Below are 17,524 nucleotides of genomic sequence, written 5' to 3'. Positions count from 1 at the left end.
GCTAGAGATAAACTGGCTAGCCTAGAAGGCACCTCAAAACTCCCATTGAGTTTGGCTGTGACAGACAAATAAAGTTACTGCACTGGAGTGGCTGGAACTGAAAGCCCTCGAAGGTTAGAGCTGTGGGGTTGGATCTTTCCCCATCTGTGCGAGGCCCCATCTCTCCTGATACAGCCCCCCCTCTCTCAGCCACCGGGTTCTGACCCTGCAAGTTGTGGCAACCTGGGTTATCCTGCGGATTGTAAAACATGCATGCATGCAGCCCCCTGCCTATGGGAAGCTGGGAAGAAGACGAAGAAGACCGCCGCAGATTTATACCCCACCCTTCTCTCTGAATCAGAGTCTCAGAGCAGCTTACAATCTCCTTTCCCCACAACAGACACCCTGTGAGGTGGGTGGGGCTGAGAGAGCTCTGACAGAAGCTACCCTTACAAGGACATCTCCTAGGAGAGCTACGGCTGACCCAAGGCCATTCCAGAAGCTGCAAGTGGAGGAGAGGGGAATCAAATCCTTGTGGCAAGTTGTTCCACAGGAACTGTTTCCCACGAGATAAAGCAGGGGCTTTTGTTGCAGCAGGAATTCCTTTGCCTATAAGGCCACACACCCCTGATGTAGCCAATCCTCCCGGAGCTTACAGTAGGCCCTGCACGAAGAGCCCTTGTAAGCTCTTGGAGGACTGGCTACATCAGGGATGTGTGGCCTAATAGCCAAAGGAGCTCCTGCTACAACAGAAGCTCTGTACCAGAGCCATTCAAAGCAACCTTTTTCTCGGCGGCTGGATTACGTTTCTGCAGTCAGCCGGCAAGCTGCGAGACGGCTCTGGAAAGAATAAGAATTCTACGTACAAACTTCTGTCCGGGTGAACCTTAGCAGGGGAGGAGGCCAGATGGAAAATATGATATTGCTTCATGCGCTGCTGGGGATCGGGGCCCCCCTTCTCCTATTTTAGTTTTTAGCCACAAGCAGGTGTCCCCCCCCCCCCCCCCGCAACCATTCTCGTTATGTAGGGGACATGCAGCATCTCTCGCAAGGGTATAAATAACACCCCAAATTTGCCTTAGAAGCTGGGGCAGCTAGAAAGCCAACCGTTCTAATTATAATGTTTTCTTTCAGTGCCTTTTTTAGCCCAAAACAGGTGGGAGCCAAATCTGGGGGGGGGGGGCTGTTAGAGAAGGAAAAAATGCTACTCTGCCCCACGTGTGGAGGACCTGGCCAGTTTTGGATCCAAGATGTTTTGTGCCCCCCCACCCCCCGTTCCAGCCCCCAAACAAACCACTTGGCTATTCAGAGGTGGGGCGCCTGTCTGTCGGATTCCTCCTTTCTTGATGAGGGCAGCTAATTGTTCACTGCAGCACTCTTCTCTGGATAGTCAACACGATGACCTGACTTTACACACGGAGGTTAACGTAAGGGATTTGGGCACTCTAGTCTTTCGGGTATTTGTGTGTGTTAGGGTTGCCAAGTCCAATTAAAGAAATATTATTTTATGTTATTATTTTATTTCTATTCCGCTCATTCCCCGTAGGGCTCAGGGCGGAGAGCCAGTTTGGTGTGGTGGTGAAGTGTGCGGACTCTTATCTGGGGGAACCGGGTTTGAGTCCCCATTCCTCCACTTGCAGCTGCTGGAATGGCCTTAAGTCAACCATAGCTCTGGCAGAGGTTGTCCTTGAAAGGGCAGCTGCTGTGAGAGCCCTCTCCAGCCCCACCCACCTCACAGGGTGTCTGTTGTGGGGGAGGAAGGTAAAGGAGATTGTGAGCCGCTCTGAGACTCTTTGGAGTGGAGGGCGGGATATAAATCCAATATCATCATCATCTTCTTCTTCTTCTTCTTCTTCTTCTTCTTCTTCTTCTTCTTCTTCTTCTTCTTCTTCTTCTTCTTCTTCTTCTTCTTCTTCTTCTCCACTTGCAGCTGCTGCAATGGCTTTGGGTCAGCCATAGCTCTGGCAAAGGTTATCCTTGAAAGGGCAGCTGCTGTGAGAGCCCTCTCAGCCCCACCCACCTCATAGGGTGTCTGTTGTGGGGGAAGAAGATATAGGAGATTGTAAGCCGCTCTGAGTCTGATTCAGGGAGAAGGGCAGGATATAAATCTACAATTCTTCTTCTACAGCAAACAACAAAACAATAAAATACAATAAAAACATTTTAAAAACAGACAGCTCAACAGCACTCAGAGAAGTTTACCATATCACATATTGCCCAGTTTGGGCATCTCACATCATGATATCTCACAGGTGACGGTGCCGATGGGGGAGGCCAACCAGATCAAGAATAGACGCCCGCAGCCTCAGCTAAAAGAACAGCTCCGTTTTACAGGCCCTACGGAAGGCTCATAAGCCAGGTAGGACCCGGATCTCTGTAGGGAGCTGATTCCACCAGGTCGGGGCCAAGACCGAAAAAGCCCTGGTCCTAGTTGAGGAAAGGCGGGCGTCTCTTGGGCCGGGGACGGCCGACAGATGTTAGAAGGCCGAACGTAACGACCTCCTGGGCATATATGGAAGGAGACAGTCCCGCAGGTGTGTTGATAGGGTTGCCAGGTCCGATTCAAGAAATATCTGGGGACTTTGGGGGTGGAGCCAGGAGACATTAGTGGTGGAGCCAAGATCAAGGCCGTGACAAGCATAATTGAACTCCAAAGGGAGTTCTGGCCATCACTTTTAAAGGGACAGCACACCTTTTCAATTCCTTCCTTCCATAGGAAATAATAAATAGGGGCACCTTCTTTTGGGGCTCCTTCTTTTGGGGCTCATAAATTGGACCCCCTTGTCCACTCTTTTTGAAATTTGGGGGGTATTTTGGGGAGAGGCACTAGATGCTATACTGAAAATTTGGTGCCTCCACCCCAAAAAACAGCCCCCCCCCCAGAGCCCCAGATACCCACGGATCAATTCTCCATGATTTTCTATGGGAATAAATCTCCATAGGGAATAATAGTGTTCTCCTCCCCGCCCCCCCGCTTTCTGACAACCCCGAAGCGGGGGGAGGGTCTCCAAACCGGGGGATCCCCTGCCCCCACCTGGGGATAGGCAACCCTATGTGTTGGTCCCAGGCCGCGTAAGGCTTTAAACGTTAGAACCAAAACTTTGAAGCGGATCCGGTGCTCAATGGGCAGCCAGTGCAGACCGAGGAGCGCCGGCCGAACGCCCACCCGTAAAGGTGGTGCAGTCAGCAGGCGAGCTGCCACATTCTGCACCCGCTGCAGTTTCCGGATCAATCTCAAGGGTAAGCCAGTGTAGAGCGAGTTACAGTAGTCTAGTTTGGAAGTGACCATTGCGTGGATCACCGGAGTCAGGTCTGCCTCCATGGAAAGGGAGGCATCCAAGGTTGCTCCCAAGCACTTCACCTGTTGGTTTGGCACCAATGCGGCACCGTCCGGAGCTGGATGCCCATACCCGCCCCACCCCGACTCAGATATAGGACCTCCGTCTTAGCTGAATTCAGCTTCAGTCAGCTCTGTTGTAATCACCCAGCCACGGCTCCCGATGCCTCGGACAACTGGCCAGGGGCGGCGACAGGCCGGCCAATCATCAACAGGTAGAGCTGGGTGTCATCAGCATTTTGGTGGCCACCTAGGGTGGCCAGACCGTCCCGGTCTCCCGGGACATTCCCGGTTCTGGCCACCCAATCCCGGCTCCCGGGCTGCCTATACCGGGACCATTAAAGGTCCCGGTTTAGCCAGCCCCGGAGGCGGTGGGCCGCGGGCGCCGGCGGGGAAGGCGGCGAGTGAGGGAGGGAGCGTCCCTGCGCCCGGCGGCGGTGGCGGAGGCCTCCCCGCGGCCTCCGCTGGTCTCTGGAGGGCCTCCAGGGACCAGCGGAGGCCGCGGAGACGCCGCGGAGCACCCGGCGCTGGTCCCGGAAGGCCTTCCAGAGCCTCTGGAAGGCCTTCCGGGACCAGCGCCGGCCAGCGAAGGCCTCCCCGCGGCCTCCGCTGGTCCCTGGAGGGCCTCCAGGGACCAGCGGAGGCCGCGGGGAAGCAGCGGAGCAGCCGGCGCTGGTCCCTGGAGGCCTCCAGAGGCCAGCGCCGGCAGCTCCCTCCCTCCCTCGCCGCGAGGCCGCCGCCGCAGGCCCGCAGGACTCGCCGCCGCCGCCGCTGGACTCTCCGCCGCCCTGGAATCAGGTAAGGGGGCCGAAAGCGCGGGGGGGGCGGCCTTCCTATCTTCCCTCCCTCCTCCCTCCCTCCCTCCCTTCCTTCCTTCCTTCCTTCCTTCCTTCCTTCCTTCCTTCCTGTCGGTCACTTCCGGGTTCCTGTCCTGCATCTCGACCTGTGTTATTAGTGACAGGCTGCTTCGGCGGGCCGCTGCGCCGGCCCCCTGGGTCCCACAACGATGAGACCGATGCCACAGGGACGGGCTCGAAACACTCTATAACCCCTCAAAAGAACAGCAGTCTAGCTCGCTTCCCCCGAGCCCTGCCGCCATAAGCCTCAAGGGGGCTCATTTTGCGGCATCTCCCGGCGGGAGGATGGCACCCGCACGGGACACATATCAAATGAAAGAGGGGGCGCAGGGCTATCAGAAACAGCCGGCGGAGGGAGTTGGGAGACCACCCCACTGGGGGATCCACACCCCGAAAGTGATGAAGGTGGCGCAGATAGAGCCAACAGAGCAAACAGGACAAAATAAATAGGCTGCATTATGCAGCACAGTTGAGAAAGTGCCTTATCCCATATACTGATGAAGTATATACAGGATTTGAGAACAAAATTGTTTCCGGCGGTGATATTTGGGGGATTTTTGGGGACGTCACAGGAAGTGCTGTGAAGTCACTTCCTGTTTCCGGCAGTGGCATTTGGGGGAAATGATGTCATTTGGGGGAAGTGATGTCAGAGGAAGTGATGTCACTTCCCGTTTCCGGCAGGTGACGCGGGGAAATGATGTCACAGGAAGTGGTGTCACTTCCTGCTTCCGGTGGTGGCATGACATCACCGGAAGTGACGTCACCGGAAGTGACGTCACTTCCTGTTTCCGGCGGCGCGAGCGCTTCGCGCGCGCACACCCCTACCTTCCCCCCCCCAGGTGTCCCTGGCTGGCCTTCAGACATTATGGTCACCCTATGGCCACCCAGCTCAAAACCTCGGGCGATCTGGGCAAGGGGGCGCATATAGGTGTTAAATAATATCGGCGAGAGAGCCAGTTTGGTGTAGTGGTGAAGCGTGCGGACTCTTATCTGGGAGAACTGGGTTTGATTCCCCACTGTGCGGTTGAGAGAGCCTGGCAAAGCAAGCTCTGCCTCCCCCCTTCCTCCCTAAGGGAGGATCCTCAGCCAATAGAGAAATGGGGAGGGGGTTGCTTTGTAGCTCCTGTGCGATTGAGCAAGCCTGGCAGAGCAAGCTGTGATGCAGAAGGAAGCAAGAGAGAGGGAGAAGGAAGCAGATGACAGCCAGTTGCTTGGGGGCCTGATAGGAGCCCTCTGGGGGCCTGATTTGGCCCCCGGGCTGCATTTTTGACACCCCTGCTCTAGTCTTTCAGGTATTTTTGTGTGTTGTCAAATGGCAGCTGATTTATGGCACCCCATAGAGGGTTTTCAAGGTGAGAGATGAGCAGAGGCGCCCTGCCCGGGATCGCCCAGGCAAGCTGAAGCTCCACATCTCAGAAGTTAAGGTCAACTTTGGCAAGCATATTTAGATGGGAGACCTTCTTGGAATACCAGCAGTTGGGAGGCGAGGCAGGTTTATTTTGCCACCTCTCTGGATATCCTCCAGGCCCCCAGTAGGGGTCAGTCACCACCAGAAGTCATCATGACTTCCAGGTGCACACACACACACACACATGCACAAAATTAAAAAAAAATCTGGGGAAAAAAATAGATGAACAGAAGTGGTTTGCTGTTGCCTGCTTTTGCATAGCAACCCTGGACTTTCTTGGTGGTTTCCTAGCTGTATACCTACTGGAGCCAATCCTGCTGCTGAGATCTGATGAGATACAGCTAGCCTAGGTTACGACAGGTGCTGGAAAGAGCCATTAACAGAAGTCTAGTGTCCAGATCACGTGAAGTGATGGTATTGCTTTTCTCTGCTCTGGTAAGACCTCACCTGGAGTCTTGTGTTCAGTTTGGGACACCACATTTTAAGAAAGATATAGACAAGCTGGAACGGGTCCAGAGGAGGGTGACGAAGCTGGTGAGGGGTCTGGAGACCAAGTCCTATGAGGAAAGGTTGAAGGAGCTGGGCATGTTTAGCCTGGAGAGGAGACAGCTGAGAGGTGATAGGATCACCATCTTCAAGTCCTTAGAGGATGGGGTGGAACTGCTGTGGCCCCAGAAGGTAGGACCAGAACCAATGGGTTGAAATTAAATCAAAAGAGTTTCCGGCTCAACATGAGGAAGAACTTCCTGACCGTTAGAGCGGTTCCTCAGTGCAACAGGCTTCCTCGGGAGGTGGTGGGCTCTCCTTCCTTGGAGGTTTTTCAACAGAAGCTAGATGGCCATCTGACAGCAATGAAGATCCTGTGAATTTAGGGGGAAGTGTTTGTGAGTTTAGAGCGGTTCCTCAGTGGAACAGGCTTCCTCCTCGGGAGGTGGTGGGCTCTCCTTCCTTGGAGGTTTTTCAACAGATGGCCATCTGACAGCAATGAAGATCCTGTGAATTTAGGGGGAGGGGTTTGTGAGTTTAGAGCGGTTCCTCAGTGAGTTTAGAGCGGTTCCTCGGGAGGTGGTGGGCTCTCCTTCCTTGGAGGTTTTTCAACAGAGGCTAGATCGTCATCTGACAGCAATGAAGATCCTGTGAATTTGGGGGGAGGTGTTTGTGGGTTTCCTGCATCATGCAGTGGGTTGGACTAGATGACCCTGGAGGTCCCTTCCAACTCTAAGATTCTATGATTCTAAGTACTGGTAATTAACCTGTAGGGGTTTTGAGGCAAAAGATGTTCAGGGCAGTTTTCCCTTGCCTACCTCTGCATAGCGACCCTGGACTTCTCTGGTTTCCCATCTGTTGTGTCCCAGGCTCAAATGGGAGAACTGTTACTTTTGGAGGGAACTGTTACTTTTGGAGGGAAGCCGAACAAGCCAGAGCTCGAACTCCACACCAGGGTTCCAGAGAAGGCCTAAGCGTGCCCAATCAGGGGAAGGATTGAAACATAAGTAGCCATTCAACATCCAGGCTCATACTGTACCCTGATAGGCCCTTAGGGCCCTGTAAATAGCCAATCCATGTAGATAGTTAAGGACCAATCAGAAGGGGGCAAGAATTGTATAAAGGAGCGGGAAGTTTGAACAGAGCTCAGTCTGTGTGTGTGTGTTCCTGAAGTAAAGCTTGCTGAAATCACTCTCCGATTCCGGTCTCTTACTGCGCTGACCCCAGTACATCACACCATCCATGCACTAACTAGGGCTTACCCTGCTTAGCTTCCGAGATCTGACAAGATCAGGCTAGTCTGGGCTGGCCGCGATAGGAAGCGTGTCAGATCACACCTGACTAATGGAGACTCTGCAAGGTTTTCAAGGCAAGAGACAAACGGAGGTGGATTTGCCATCGCCTGCCTCTGCGTAGCAACCCTGGACGTCCTTGGGGGTCTCCCACCCAGGGATCGTTTTGTAGAAAAATAGGTGGCAGAGCTCATTAGCATGTGCCCCCCCCCCAGCCAAAAGCAACCCAATACAAGAAAAGAGGGCCCCGGGTGAGCGAGGCCTGCTTGTAGGGTTGCCAAATCCAATTCATGAAATATCTGGGGACTTTGGGGGTGGAGCCAGGAGACATTAGGGGTGGAGCCAAGATCAAGGCTGTGACAAGCATCATTGAACTCCAAAGGGAGTTCTGGCCCTCACATTTAAAGGGACCGCACATCTTTTCAATTCCTTCCTTCCATAGGAAATAATGAAGGATAGGGGCACCTTCTTTTGGGGCTCATAGAATTGGACCCCCTGGTCCAATCTTTTTGAAACTTGGGAGGAATTTTGGGGAGAGGCACTAGATGCTATACTGAAAATATGGTGCCTCTACCCCCAAAAACAGCCCCCCCAGAGCCCCAGATACCCGCGGATCAATTCTCCATGATTTTCTATGGGAATAAATCTCCATAGGGAATAATAGAGTTCCCAGCAGACATTTCCCTCCCCTCCCCCCCCCTGCTTTCTGACGACCCTAAAGCGGGGGGAGGGCCTCCAAACCGGGGGATCCCCTGCCCCCACCTGGGGATTGGCAACCCTACCTGCTTGGGCTGGCAAGAGATCCAGCCAGCTAAGCTGGCCTCGCTCGCTTGGGGCTCTCTTGAGCCGCTCCCGCCCCCAGTCAAAAGGCCAGCAAGCCACCCAAAATCGCATGAGAAGTGGAGAAAGGGTGGTGCGGGCTTCTCCAGGGGTTAATGAGGACTGCTGGGGGTGTGGCAAAGCCCCTGGTGGCTGGCTGGCTGCCCACTCTCCTAATCGTTAATGTTATGCAGCTGCACCTCCTATTCAATGGACAAGGTAGGTGGGGAGGAAGAGGGGGAACCCGCAGAAAGGTTCAGGAGCTGCGCTCCCGTGAGCTCCTGCTGAATCTGAGGCCTGCTCCCGTTCAAATACTAACCAGGGTCGATCCTGCTTAGCTTCAGAGATCGAAGGAGATTGGAATAGCCTGAGCTATCCAGGTGAGGTTGCCTGCTTTGTTTATGGCTTGTTTTTAATGTAGTGACGTTGTTTTCACCGTAAGCCATCTTGCGGAGGGCTGTGAAGAGCTGGCCTAGAACCATCCTGCATAAACAGGTTCAGCTAGTGCAGGGGTGGCCAACGATAGCTCTCCAGATGTTTTTTTGCCTACAACTCCCATCAGCTCCAATCAGCATGGCCGCTGGCTGGGGCTGATGGGAGTTGTAGGCAAAAAACATCTGGAGAGCTACCGTTGGCCACCCCTGGGCTAGTGGGTTGCGGGAAGCCTTCCTTCCCCCTTTATTGTTTTACGACCTTTTGGCCCTGATCCAGTCAACGTCGAAGTGCTTTGAAGTCCCCGCTCTTTCCCAAGGCTGAACGGAGAAGAAACTCGGAGACCCAGAACAGGATCTTCCAGAGGTCTTTTTATGGGCCAAGAAACAGAAACGCAGGGCCATAATTACACACATGTGGGGTGAGAGAATCGGGATGCCAACCTCCAGAGAGGAACTGGAGACCATCTGGAATTCCAACTGAACTATCTTTTGACACCCCCTTTCCTTCTCCAACCGCCTCCCGTCTCTCCTCTCCCAAGAGGGGGATCTGGGCATGGTTGATCAACGTGCCCCCCCCCAAAAAAAGAACGGCACCAGGGACGCTCTAGAACTCGCCCTAAAAACTCTATGGTGCCATAGAGTTTTATCATGAATCCTAGAGTGTTTCTGGTGTTTGCTAGTTTATTAAAAGGGCAACCCACATTCTTGGTAGACTTCATTAGGGTTGCCAATCCTCAGGTGGCGGCAGGGGGTCCCCTGGTTTCGAGACCTTCTCCACCCCATTTCAGGGTCATCAGAAAGCAGGGGGAGGGGAGGGAAATGTCTGCTGGGCACTCCATTATTCCCTATGGAGACCGATTCCCATAGGGTACAATGGAGAATTGATCTGTGGGCATCTGGGGCACTAGGGTGGCTGTTTTGAGGAAGAGGCACCAAATTTTCAGCATAGCATCTGGTGCCTCTCCTCGAAACGCCCTCCAAGTTTCAAAAAGATTGAACCAGGGGGTCCAATTCTATGAGCCCCCAAAGAAGGTGCCCCTATCCTTCATTATTTCCAATGGAGGGAAGGAATTTAAAAGGTGTGCTGTCCCTTTAAATGTGATGGCCAGAACTCCTTTTGGGGTTCAATGATGCTTGTCACAACCTTGCTTCTGGCTCCACCCCCAAGGTCTCCTGGCTCCACCCCCCAAAGTGCTCAGTCATGTTGGGCTGGGGCATATCAGGCCACGCCATGTATACCTATTTAAGATTAGGCAGCAGAGATACAAACCTTAAAAACGACACAGAAAAACACAATTAAATATTTTATTTTAAAAAAAACTTATTTGTCTGTGCCCTTTATAAAGTTTATGTCTCTGCTACCTAAAAAAAAAACCAGACCGCAGATTTATACCCCAGCCGTCTCTTTGAATCAGAGTCTCAGAGCAGCTCACAATCTCCTTTCCCTTCCCTTCCCCACAACAGACACCCTGTGAGGTAGGTGGGGCTGAGAGAGCTCTGACAGAAGATGCCCTTTCAAGGACAGCTCTGTGAGAGCTATGGCTGACCCAAGGCCATTCCAGCAGCTGCAAGTGGAGGAGTGGGGAATGAAACCCGGTTCTCCCAGATAAGAGTCCGCGCACTTAACCACTATACCAAACTGGCTCCAGTTTGGTATGTATGGAAATGTAAGGTACTAGCCTTTTTATGGTATCCCTTGGGGAAAATCTAGCCTTGCATATAAAGGAAAGGAAAGGAAAGGTCCCCTGTGCAAGCACCAGTCGTTTTGACTCTCGGGTGACGTTGCTTTCACCACGTTTTCACGCCAGACTTTTTACTGGGTGGTTTACCATTGCCTTCCCCTGTCATCTACACTTTCCCCCCAGCAAGCTGGGGCAAATGCAATTTTGGGCTGTATCAACAGACATCTAGTGTCCAGATCACGTGAAGTGATGGTATCACTTTGCTCTGGTAAGACCTCCCCTGGAGTCTTGTGTTCCATTTGGGGCACCACATTTTAAGAAGGATATTGACAAGCTGGAACGGGTCCAGAGGAGGTGAGGGGTCTGGAGGCCAAGTCCTATGAGGAAAGGTTGAAGGAGCTGGGGATGTTTAGCCTGGAGAGGGGGTGGCTGAGAGGTGATAGGCTCACCATCTTCAACTGGTTTGAGAGCCAGTTTGGTGTAGTGGTTAAGTGTGCAGACTCTTATCTGGGAGAACCGGGTTTGATTCCCCACTCCTCCACTTACACCTGCTGGAATGGCCTTGGGTCAGCCATAGCTCTGGCAGAGGTGGTCCTTGAAAGGGCAGCTGCTGTGAGAGCCCTCTCCAGCCCCACCCACCTCACGGGGTGTCTGTTCTGGGGGAGGAAGGGAAAGGAGATTGTGAGCCGCTCTGAGACTCTTCGGAGTGGAGGGCAGGATATAAATCCAATATCTTCTTCTTCTACTGCTTAAAGGGCTGTCATATAGAGGATGGTATGGAATTGTTTCCTGTGGCCCCAGAAGGTAGGACCAGAACCAGTGGGTTGAAATCAAATCAAAAGAATTTCTGGCTCTATATTAGGAAGAACTTCCTGACCATTAGAGCGATTCCTCAGTGGAACAGGCTTTGTCGGGAGGTGGTGGGCTCTCCTTCCTTCGAGGTTTTGAAACAAAGGCTAGATGGCCATCTGACAGCAATGAAGATCCTGTGAATTTAGGGGGAGGTCTTTGTGGGTTTCCTGCATTGCGCAGGAGGTTGGACTAGATGACCCTGGAGGTCCCTTCCAACTCTCTGATTCTATGATTAAATACATTCATTGGGGCTTTTGTGAGTTTCCCAGCAAATGAATTGCTTTCGTTGCTAAGAATCAATTGCTTTTTTTTTGTATTTTGAGTTAAAAAAATAGCATTCATTCAGTTTGTCTATGTCCTTTATAAAGTTTATATTTCAGGCACCTGGCATTGCATTTGATGGCATGCAAAGCCAGGCCTGACATTTATGTTAGATCTGGCCCTCGTTATAAACCAATTCAACACCTTTGGACTAAACTGACCCTGGGTAAACCAGGCATCTGATTCAGTTAGCCTCCTTCACCTGTTACCAGGGGTGGAATTCTAGCAGAAGCTCCCCAACGTTCCCTTTAAGCTGTGGAGTCTTGTGAGCAAATATTCCACTTTGTGAGCTACTGCCGTTAAAGTTGTGAGCTACTGCCTAAATTAGATCGCTCCAAGGCCATTTGTTCGTGAGCAGAGACAAAAACGTGTGAGCTGGCGGCTAAAAAATTGTGAGCTAGCTCACACTGACTCAGCTTAGAGGGAACACTGAGCTCCTTTGCATATTAGGCCACGCCCCCCCGATGCAGGCAAGCCTCCAAGAGCTCTTGAAGGATTGGCTACATCAGGGGCGTGTGGCCTAATATGCAAAGGAGCTCCTGTTAGAATTCCGCCCCTGCCTGTTACAAGTAACACACGTAACACCCCGCAGGTATGTGAGGAAGAGCCAACATGTGTACAAACGAAACTGGGAACCGGTACCTGGATAAATGTGGGCTTTGTGTCACACATTCACTTGTGCACGCATTGAAAGTAACGTGGGAACTATTCAACAGACGTCTAAAGAGAAATCGGGTGGATACTGTATGCAGACTGCACATGTGTTCCCTGTAGCCGGTGAACAGGGCTAGTAAAAACATAGAGCTGGAAGGGATCCCCAAGGGTCATCTAGTCCAACCCCCTGCATAATGCAGGAAATCCACCGCTACCTCCCCTCCCCCCAGCTCCCCCAGTGAACCCCTGCTCTAATGCCCAGAGGAAGGCACAAACCCATCCCCCCAGGATCCCTGGGCCAATCTTGCATGGAGAAAAATTCCCTTTCTCACAATACGAGAACTCGTGGACATTCAATGAAATTGCATCATTGCACTTGACAGAGTGCCATCAATACACTGTGGCTAATAGCCACTGATGGACCTCTGCTCCAGATGTTGATTTAATGCCCTATGCATGGAGCCACCGCCACTTCCTGTGGCAGTGAATTCCACGTGTTAATCACCCTTTGGGTGAAGAAGGACTTCCTTCTATCAGTTCTAACCTGACTGCTCAGCAATTTCATTGAATGTCCACGAGTTCTCGTATTGTGAGAAGGGGAGAAAAGTCCTTCTTTCTCTACTTTCTCCATCCCATGCATAATCTTGTAGACCTCTATCATGTCACCCCGCAGTCGACATTTCTCCAAGCTAAAGAGTCCCAAGCGTTTTAACCTTTCTTCATAGGAAAAGTGTTCCAGCCCTTTAATCATTCTAGTTGCCCTTTGCTGCACTTTTTCCAATGCTATAATATCCTTTTTGAGGCGGTGACCAGAATTGTACACAGTATTCCAAATGAGACCGCACCATCGATTTATACAGGGCTAATTTGTTATCAATTCCCTTCCTAATAATACCCAGCAGGGCGTTGGCCTTTTTTATTGCCATCGCACACTGTCTTGACATTTTCAGTGAGTTCTCCACCACGACCCCCAGATCTCTCTCTTGGTCTGTCTCTGCCATTTCACACCCCATCAACTTGTATTTGCAGCTGGGATTCTTGGCCCCAATGTGCATTACTTTGCACTTGGCCACGTTGTGGGGGAGGAAGGGCAAGGAGATTGTAGGCCGCTCTGAGCCTCTGTCCTTGAAAGGGCAGCTTCTGTTAGAGCTCTCTCAGCCCCACTCACCTCACAGCGTGTCTGTTGTGGGGGAGGAAGGGCAAGGAGATTGTAGGCCGCTCTGAGCCTCTGTCCTTGAAAGGGCAGCTTCTGGGAGAGCTCTCTCAGCTCCACCCACCTCATAGGGTGTCAGTTTTGGGGGGGAGGGAGGTCAAGCCTGTCAGGGGAGGGCGGGCTACAAATCTGACAAAATCAGTGAAATAAAATAAAATAAATAAAGGAGACTGCGACCGCTCTGAGACGCGGAGATTCAGAGCGGAGGGCAGGATATAATTCCAGTGTCATCCTCCTCCTCCTCCTCACCCCTGTGAGCTCCTGCCCAAAATGAGTCTGGACAACAGCCTCCCCAAAAACAGCTGCGGGATGTTTTGGAGGGGAGGGGGACGTCCCGGCCGCGCTGGCCACTCACCGCCGCTAGGTGTCGCCCGCCGGCCGCTCCTCGGAGCTTCAGCAGCCCAGGCCGCTCATGGTGCCAATGCGGTCGAGTTTGAGGCCGAAGCAGCCCTTGGAGAGGCCCTTTTTGGAGAGGCCCTTCAGGCGCCGGGAGCCTCCGCCGCCGCCTCCTCCGCCGCCGCCGCCTCCGGCGTGGTGCTCGGGGTGCATGAGCCGCGCCCAGCCCGCCCGGGCTTGCTTGGTGTCGGTGCGCAAGTCGCGCATCAGCCGCGACGACGAACCTTTGCCCCGCTGCTGCGCCTGCTGTTGCGCTTTGGTGCCTCCGCCGCCGCCGCCGCCCCGCGCCGGCCCCGACGACGCTTCCAGCAGCTCGGCCAGTTCGCGCCCCAGCGCCGCCGCGCTCCCCGGAGGACCCTGGGAAGAAGGCGAGAGAAGGGACGGGGAAAGAGGGGAGGAAGACGCGGGTCAAGGCGGCGCCCTGCGGCGGAGAGACCACCCCCCCCCTTGGCCGGAGGACGCCCCGTCGAGGAAAACAGGCAGCCCCCCCAGGGGGGGGTCAAGCAGGCAACGGGGGGGAGTCAAACAGGCAACTTGGTGGGGGGGGTCAAGGCGGCTCCTTGCAGCAGAGAGAGCCCCCCTTGGCCGGCGGATGCCCCGTCGAGGAAAACAGACGGGGAGGGGTCTAGCAGGCAACCGGGGTCAAGCAGGCAACGGGGGGGGTCAAGCAGGCAACCTGGGGGGGGCGTCAAGGCGGCGCCCTGCGGCAGAGAGAGCCCCCCTTGGCCGGCGGACGCCCCGTCGAGGAAAACAGACGGGGGGGTCAAGCAGGCAACGGGGGTCAAGCAGGCAACGGGGGGGTGGTCAAGCAGGCAACCTGGGGGGGTCAAGGCGGCGCCCTGCGGCAGAGAGAGCCCCCCTTGGCCGGCGGACGCCCCGTCGAGGAAAACAGACGGGGGTCAAGCAGGCAACGGGGGTCAAGCAGGTAAGGGGGGGTCAAGACGGCGCCCTGCAGCAGAGAGACACCCCCCCCTTTGACCAGCGGACGCCCCGTCCAGGAAAGCAGGCCCTGGGGGTGGGTGGGCTGGCGGGAAGAAGGCGAGAGAGGGGACGGGAGGACGCGGATCAAGGCGGCGCCCTGTAGCAGAGGTTTCCCCCTCCCTCCTGGGCCGGCGGGCGCCCCGTCGAGGGAAAGCAGGCGAGCCCGGGGGCGCTTGAGGATCGCCCTGCCCAAATGTTGGTCTCTTCTTCCTGGGCTTGGAGGCGCCTGGAGAAGGACCTTTGGGTGGGGAATAGGGCGGCTAGGTGGGGTGCTGGAGGACGGGATCTACATGGTTTTTTTTAGAGGGTGCAAAATTTAAAAATGATGCCCCCCCCTCTGGGCCCGTTCTATTTTATGGGCCCATAGAATACAATGGACTCCGTACCCAGTTTGGCATACACACCCCTCCGGCGGCGCCTGGGGGAAGCGCCCCCTCTGCTCACCCCTACGTCCGACGGGGGGGCAGGGGGGGTTCTCCTTCCCCTAAAAAGACCTCTTGCGAATCCTCCTTGGGGGGGGGGCACGTCGATCAATCATGCCCAGATCCCCCTCTTGGGCGAGGAGAGGCTGGAGGCGGTCGAGGAAGGAAAGGAAAGGAAAGGTCCCCTGTGCAAGCGCCAATCCTTTCCGACTCTGGGGTGACGTTGCTTTCACGGCAGACTTTTGACGGGGTGCTTTGCCATGGCCTTCCCCAGTCTTTTACACTCCCCCCCCCCCCAGCAAGCTGGGAACTCCTTTGACCGACCTCGGAAGGATGGAAGGCCGAGTCAACCTCGGGCCGGCGACCTGAACCCAGCTTCCGCCGGAATCGAACTCAGGTCGTGAGCAGAAAGCTCAGACCACGGGACTGCGGCGCTGCCGCTTTACCGCTCTGCGCCCCGGGGCCGCTTGGGGAAGGAAAGGGGGTGTCAAAAGAGAGTTCCGCGGGATGAAGGGGGGGGGGATTTGTTCAGGATCAAACCCCGCCCTCCCACCTTCACGTCTTGCTGGAAAGGGAGGCAGTATTGGGGGGGGGGGGGGCGGCGTCCCATCAGAAAACAATTCCCTTTTCTCCACGTCCGCGGGGACGCGCGCACACACGCCTGGTCTTCTTCGGAGGGTCGCGACCCCCCCAGGGATTTTGGAGGGCGAAATATGGGAGCGTCTCCCGCTTCTTCCCCGGTTCGACCGCCCCGTCTGCCTTCGCTTGGGAGGGGGACATGAAAATCCGTTTCTCCCCCCCCCCCCCAGCCGGGGGGAAAGAGGCGCCCGATGGAGACGGGGAGGGGGTCGCCTAACCGAAGCGCTGGAGCGCAGAAAACCAACCCCTCCGGCTCAGCACCACGAGGGATGGAAAGCAGCCGGCGGCGGAGGCAGGTCCTGGACGGGAGAGGGGGTGAAGGCTGCGGGGGGGAGAGCGGGCGTCGGAGGGAACCCCCCTTAAGATTACCCCCCTCCCGGAATACTCCAGGGTAGGTTGCACCCCGAGGTGGCTGGGGAGAATGGGGGCTCAAAGGGAAAAGGAGCCGCTGCGCTCTGCGTTTAACACCGCCCAGCAAAAGCGGGACCCTTCGATCCGGTCTAAGGAATCCGGAGTGCCTTCGCCTCCCTTCTGGCGCTCCCCGGACCTCTGTGAGAATCCTCCCAGCTCCCCTCCGGCCTGCCTTGACGCACCTTTGAAGCCCACCGGTCGGAGTGGCCCAAGCGGAGTATCTAATCCGGATCCAGCGCGATACAGAAAGGGGCTTCCCGCGTCCTTTGCGGGGTCCCGTCTAACCGCCTCTCCCCTCCCGGTCGCAGCTCTCCCCTCTCTCTCTCTCTCGTCCCCAGAAGTTCCCCGCAGCCCCCTTCCTAAAGCGCCAGGACCGAGTCCCCCCCCTCCCCCCCGACGGAGCGTCCCCAAATACCCTCCCCAGATGCGCTCTCCTCCCTTGGCGCCCGTCGAGATCCCCCGCCTTACCTTCTGCAGGTGCTGGGGAGCCGGCTTCGCCTCCAGCCCTAGAGCCAAGAGGGCGAGGAAGAGGCCGCAAGTCACCACTTGAGAGACGTACATCCCGGGTCAGAGGGAGGGAAGGCGAGCAGCTGGACCAAGGAGGCGAAGAGCCGGGGCAGGGGGAGCAGCCCTCGACGACCCGAGCTCAGCTCAGCGCGCCGGGCTCGCCGTGCAAGCGCAGCGTCTCCAAAAACGCAGCGCGCCTGAATCTCTCTCTCTCTCTCTGTCTCTTCCGACGGCTGGAGCGCTTTGGAGCGCCGAGAGCGCCCTCGGCTCTTTATAAGCGACCTGGCGGTGATGTCATCCTGCTTTCTCTCCCCCCCCCCCCCCGCCCCGCTCTGGGGTGGAGTGGGGGGTGGGGAGAAGCCGTCCAGCCCGTCGCCGGCTCCTGCCTTCTTACTAGACGGGGAGTCCGCCTGCCGGCGTCTGGATCCCCGAAGCAGGGATCAGGGTTGAGGGTGGTGAGAACCAGAGAGGATGGTGAGGCACTCCAAAGGGATCTGTCGAGGCTTGGGTGAGGTGGCGTCAATGTGGCAGATGCGGTTCAATGTGGCCAAGTGCAAAGTAAGGCACCTTGGGGCGAAGAATCCCTGCTACAAATACAAGTTGATGGGGTGTGAACTGGCAGAGACTGACCAAGAGAGAGATCTTGGGGTCGTGGTAAATAACTCAAGGAAAATGTCAAGACAGTGTGCGATTGCAAATAAAAAAGGCCAACGCCGTGCTGGGAATTATTAGGAAGGGAATTGGAAACAAATCAGCCGGTATCATAATGCCCCTGTATCAATCGATGGTGTGACCTCATTTGGAGTATTGTATACAATTCTGGTCACCGCACCT

The 17,524-nt window shown here is 55.2% G+C and overlaps 1 protein-coding gene across 1 annotated transcript; it reads right to left on the bottom strand.

The window, feature by feature from the left end:
- Window positions 1–13,693: 13,693 nt before the first annotated feature.
- NPPC (natriuretic peptide C) lies at window positions 13,694–16,744 on the bottom strand. The gene is made up of 2 exons (XM_060240938.1): window positions 16,652–16,744; window positions 13,694–14,087 (listed from the first exon to the last, which is right to left on the bottom strand). The coding sequence occupies exons 1-2, from the start codon at window positions 16,742–16,744 to the stop codon at window positions 13,728–13,730; spliced, it is 453 nt and encodes a 150-aa protein (XP_060096921.1). The 3' UTR covers window positions 13,694–13,727.
- Window positions 16,745–17,524: the final 780 nt, after the last annotated feature.

This window comes from Heteronotia binoei, chromosome 6 (genome assembly GCF_032191835.1).
Source record: "Heteronotia binoei isolate CCM8104 ecotype False Entrance Well chromosome 6, APGP_CSIRO_Hbin_v1, whole genome shotgun sequence".
NCBI classification, from domain to species: Eukaryota; Metazoa; Chordata; class Lepidosauria; order Squamata; family Gekkonidae; genus Heteronotia; species Heteronotia binoei.
The sequence above is the reverse complement of the archived record's forward strand: the minus strand, read 5'-3'. Positions and strand labels throughout refer to the sequence as shown.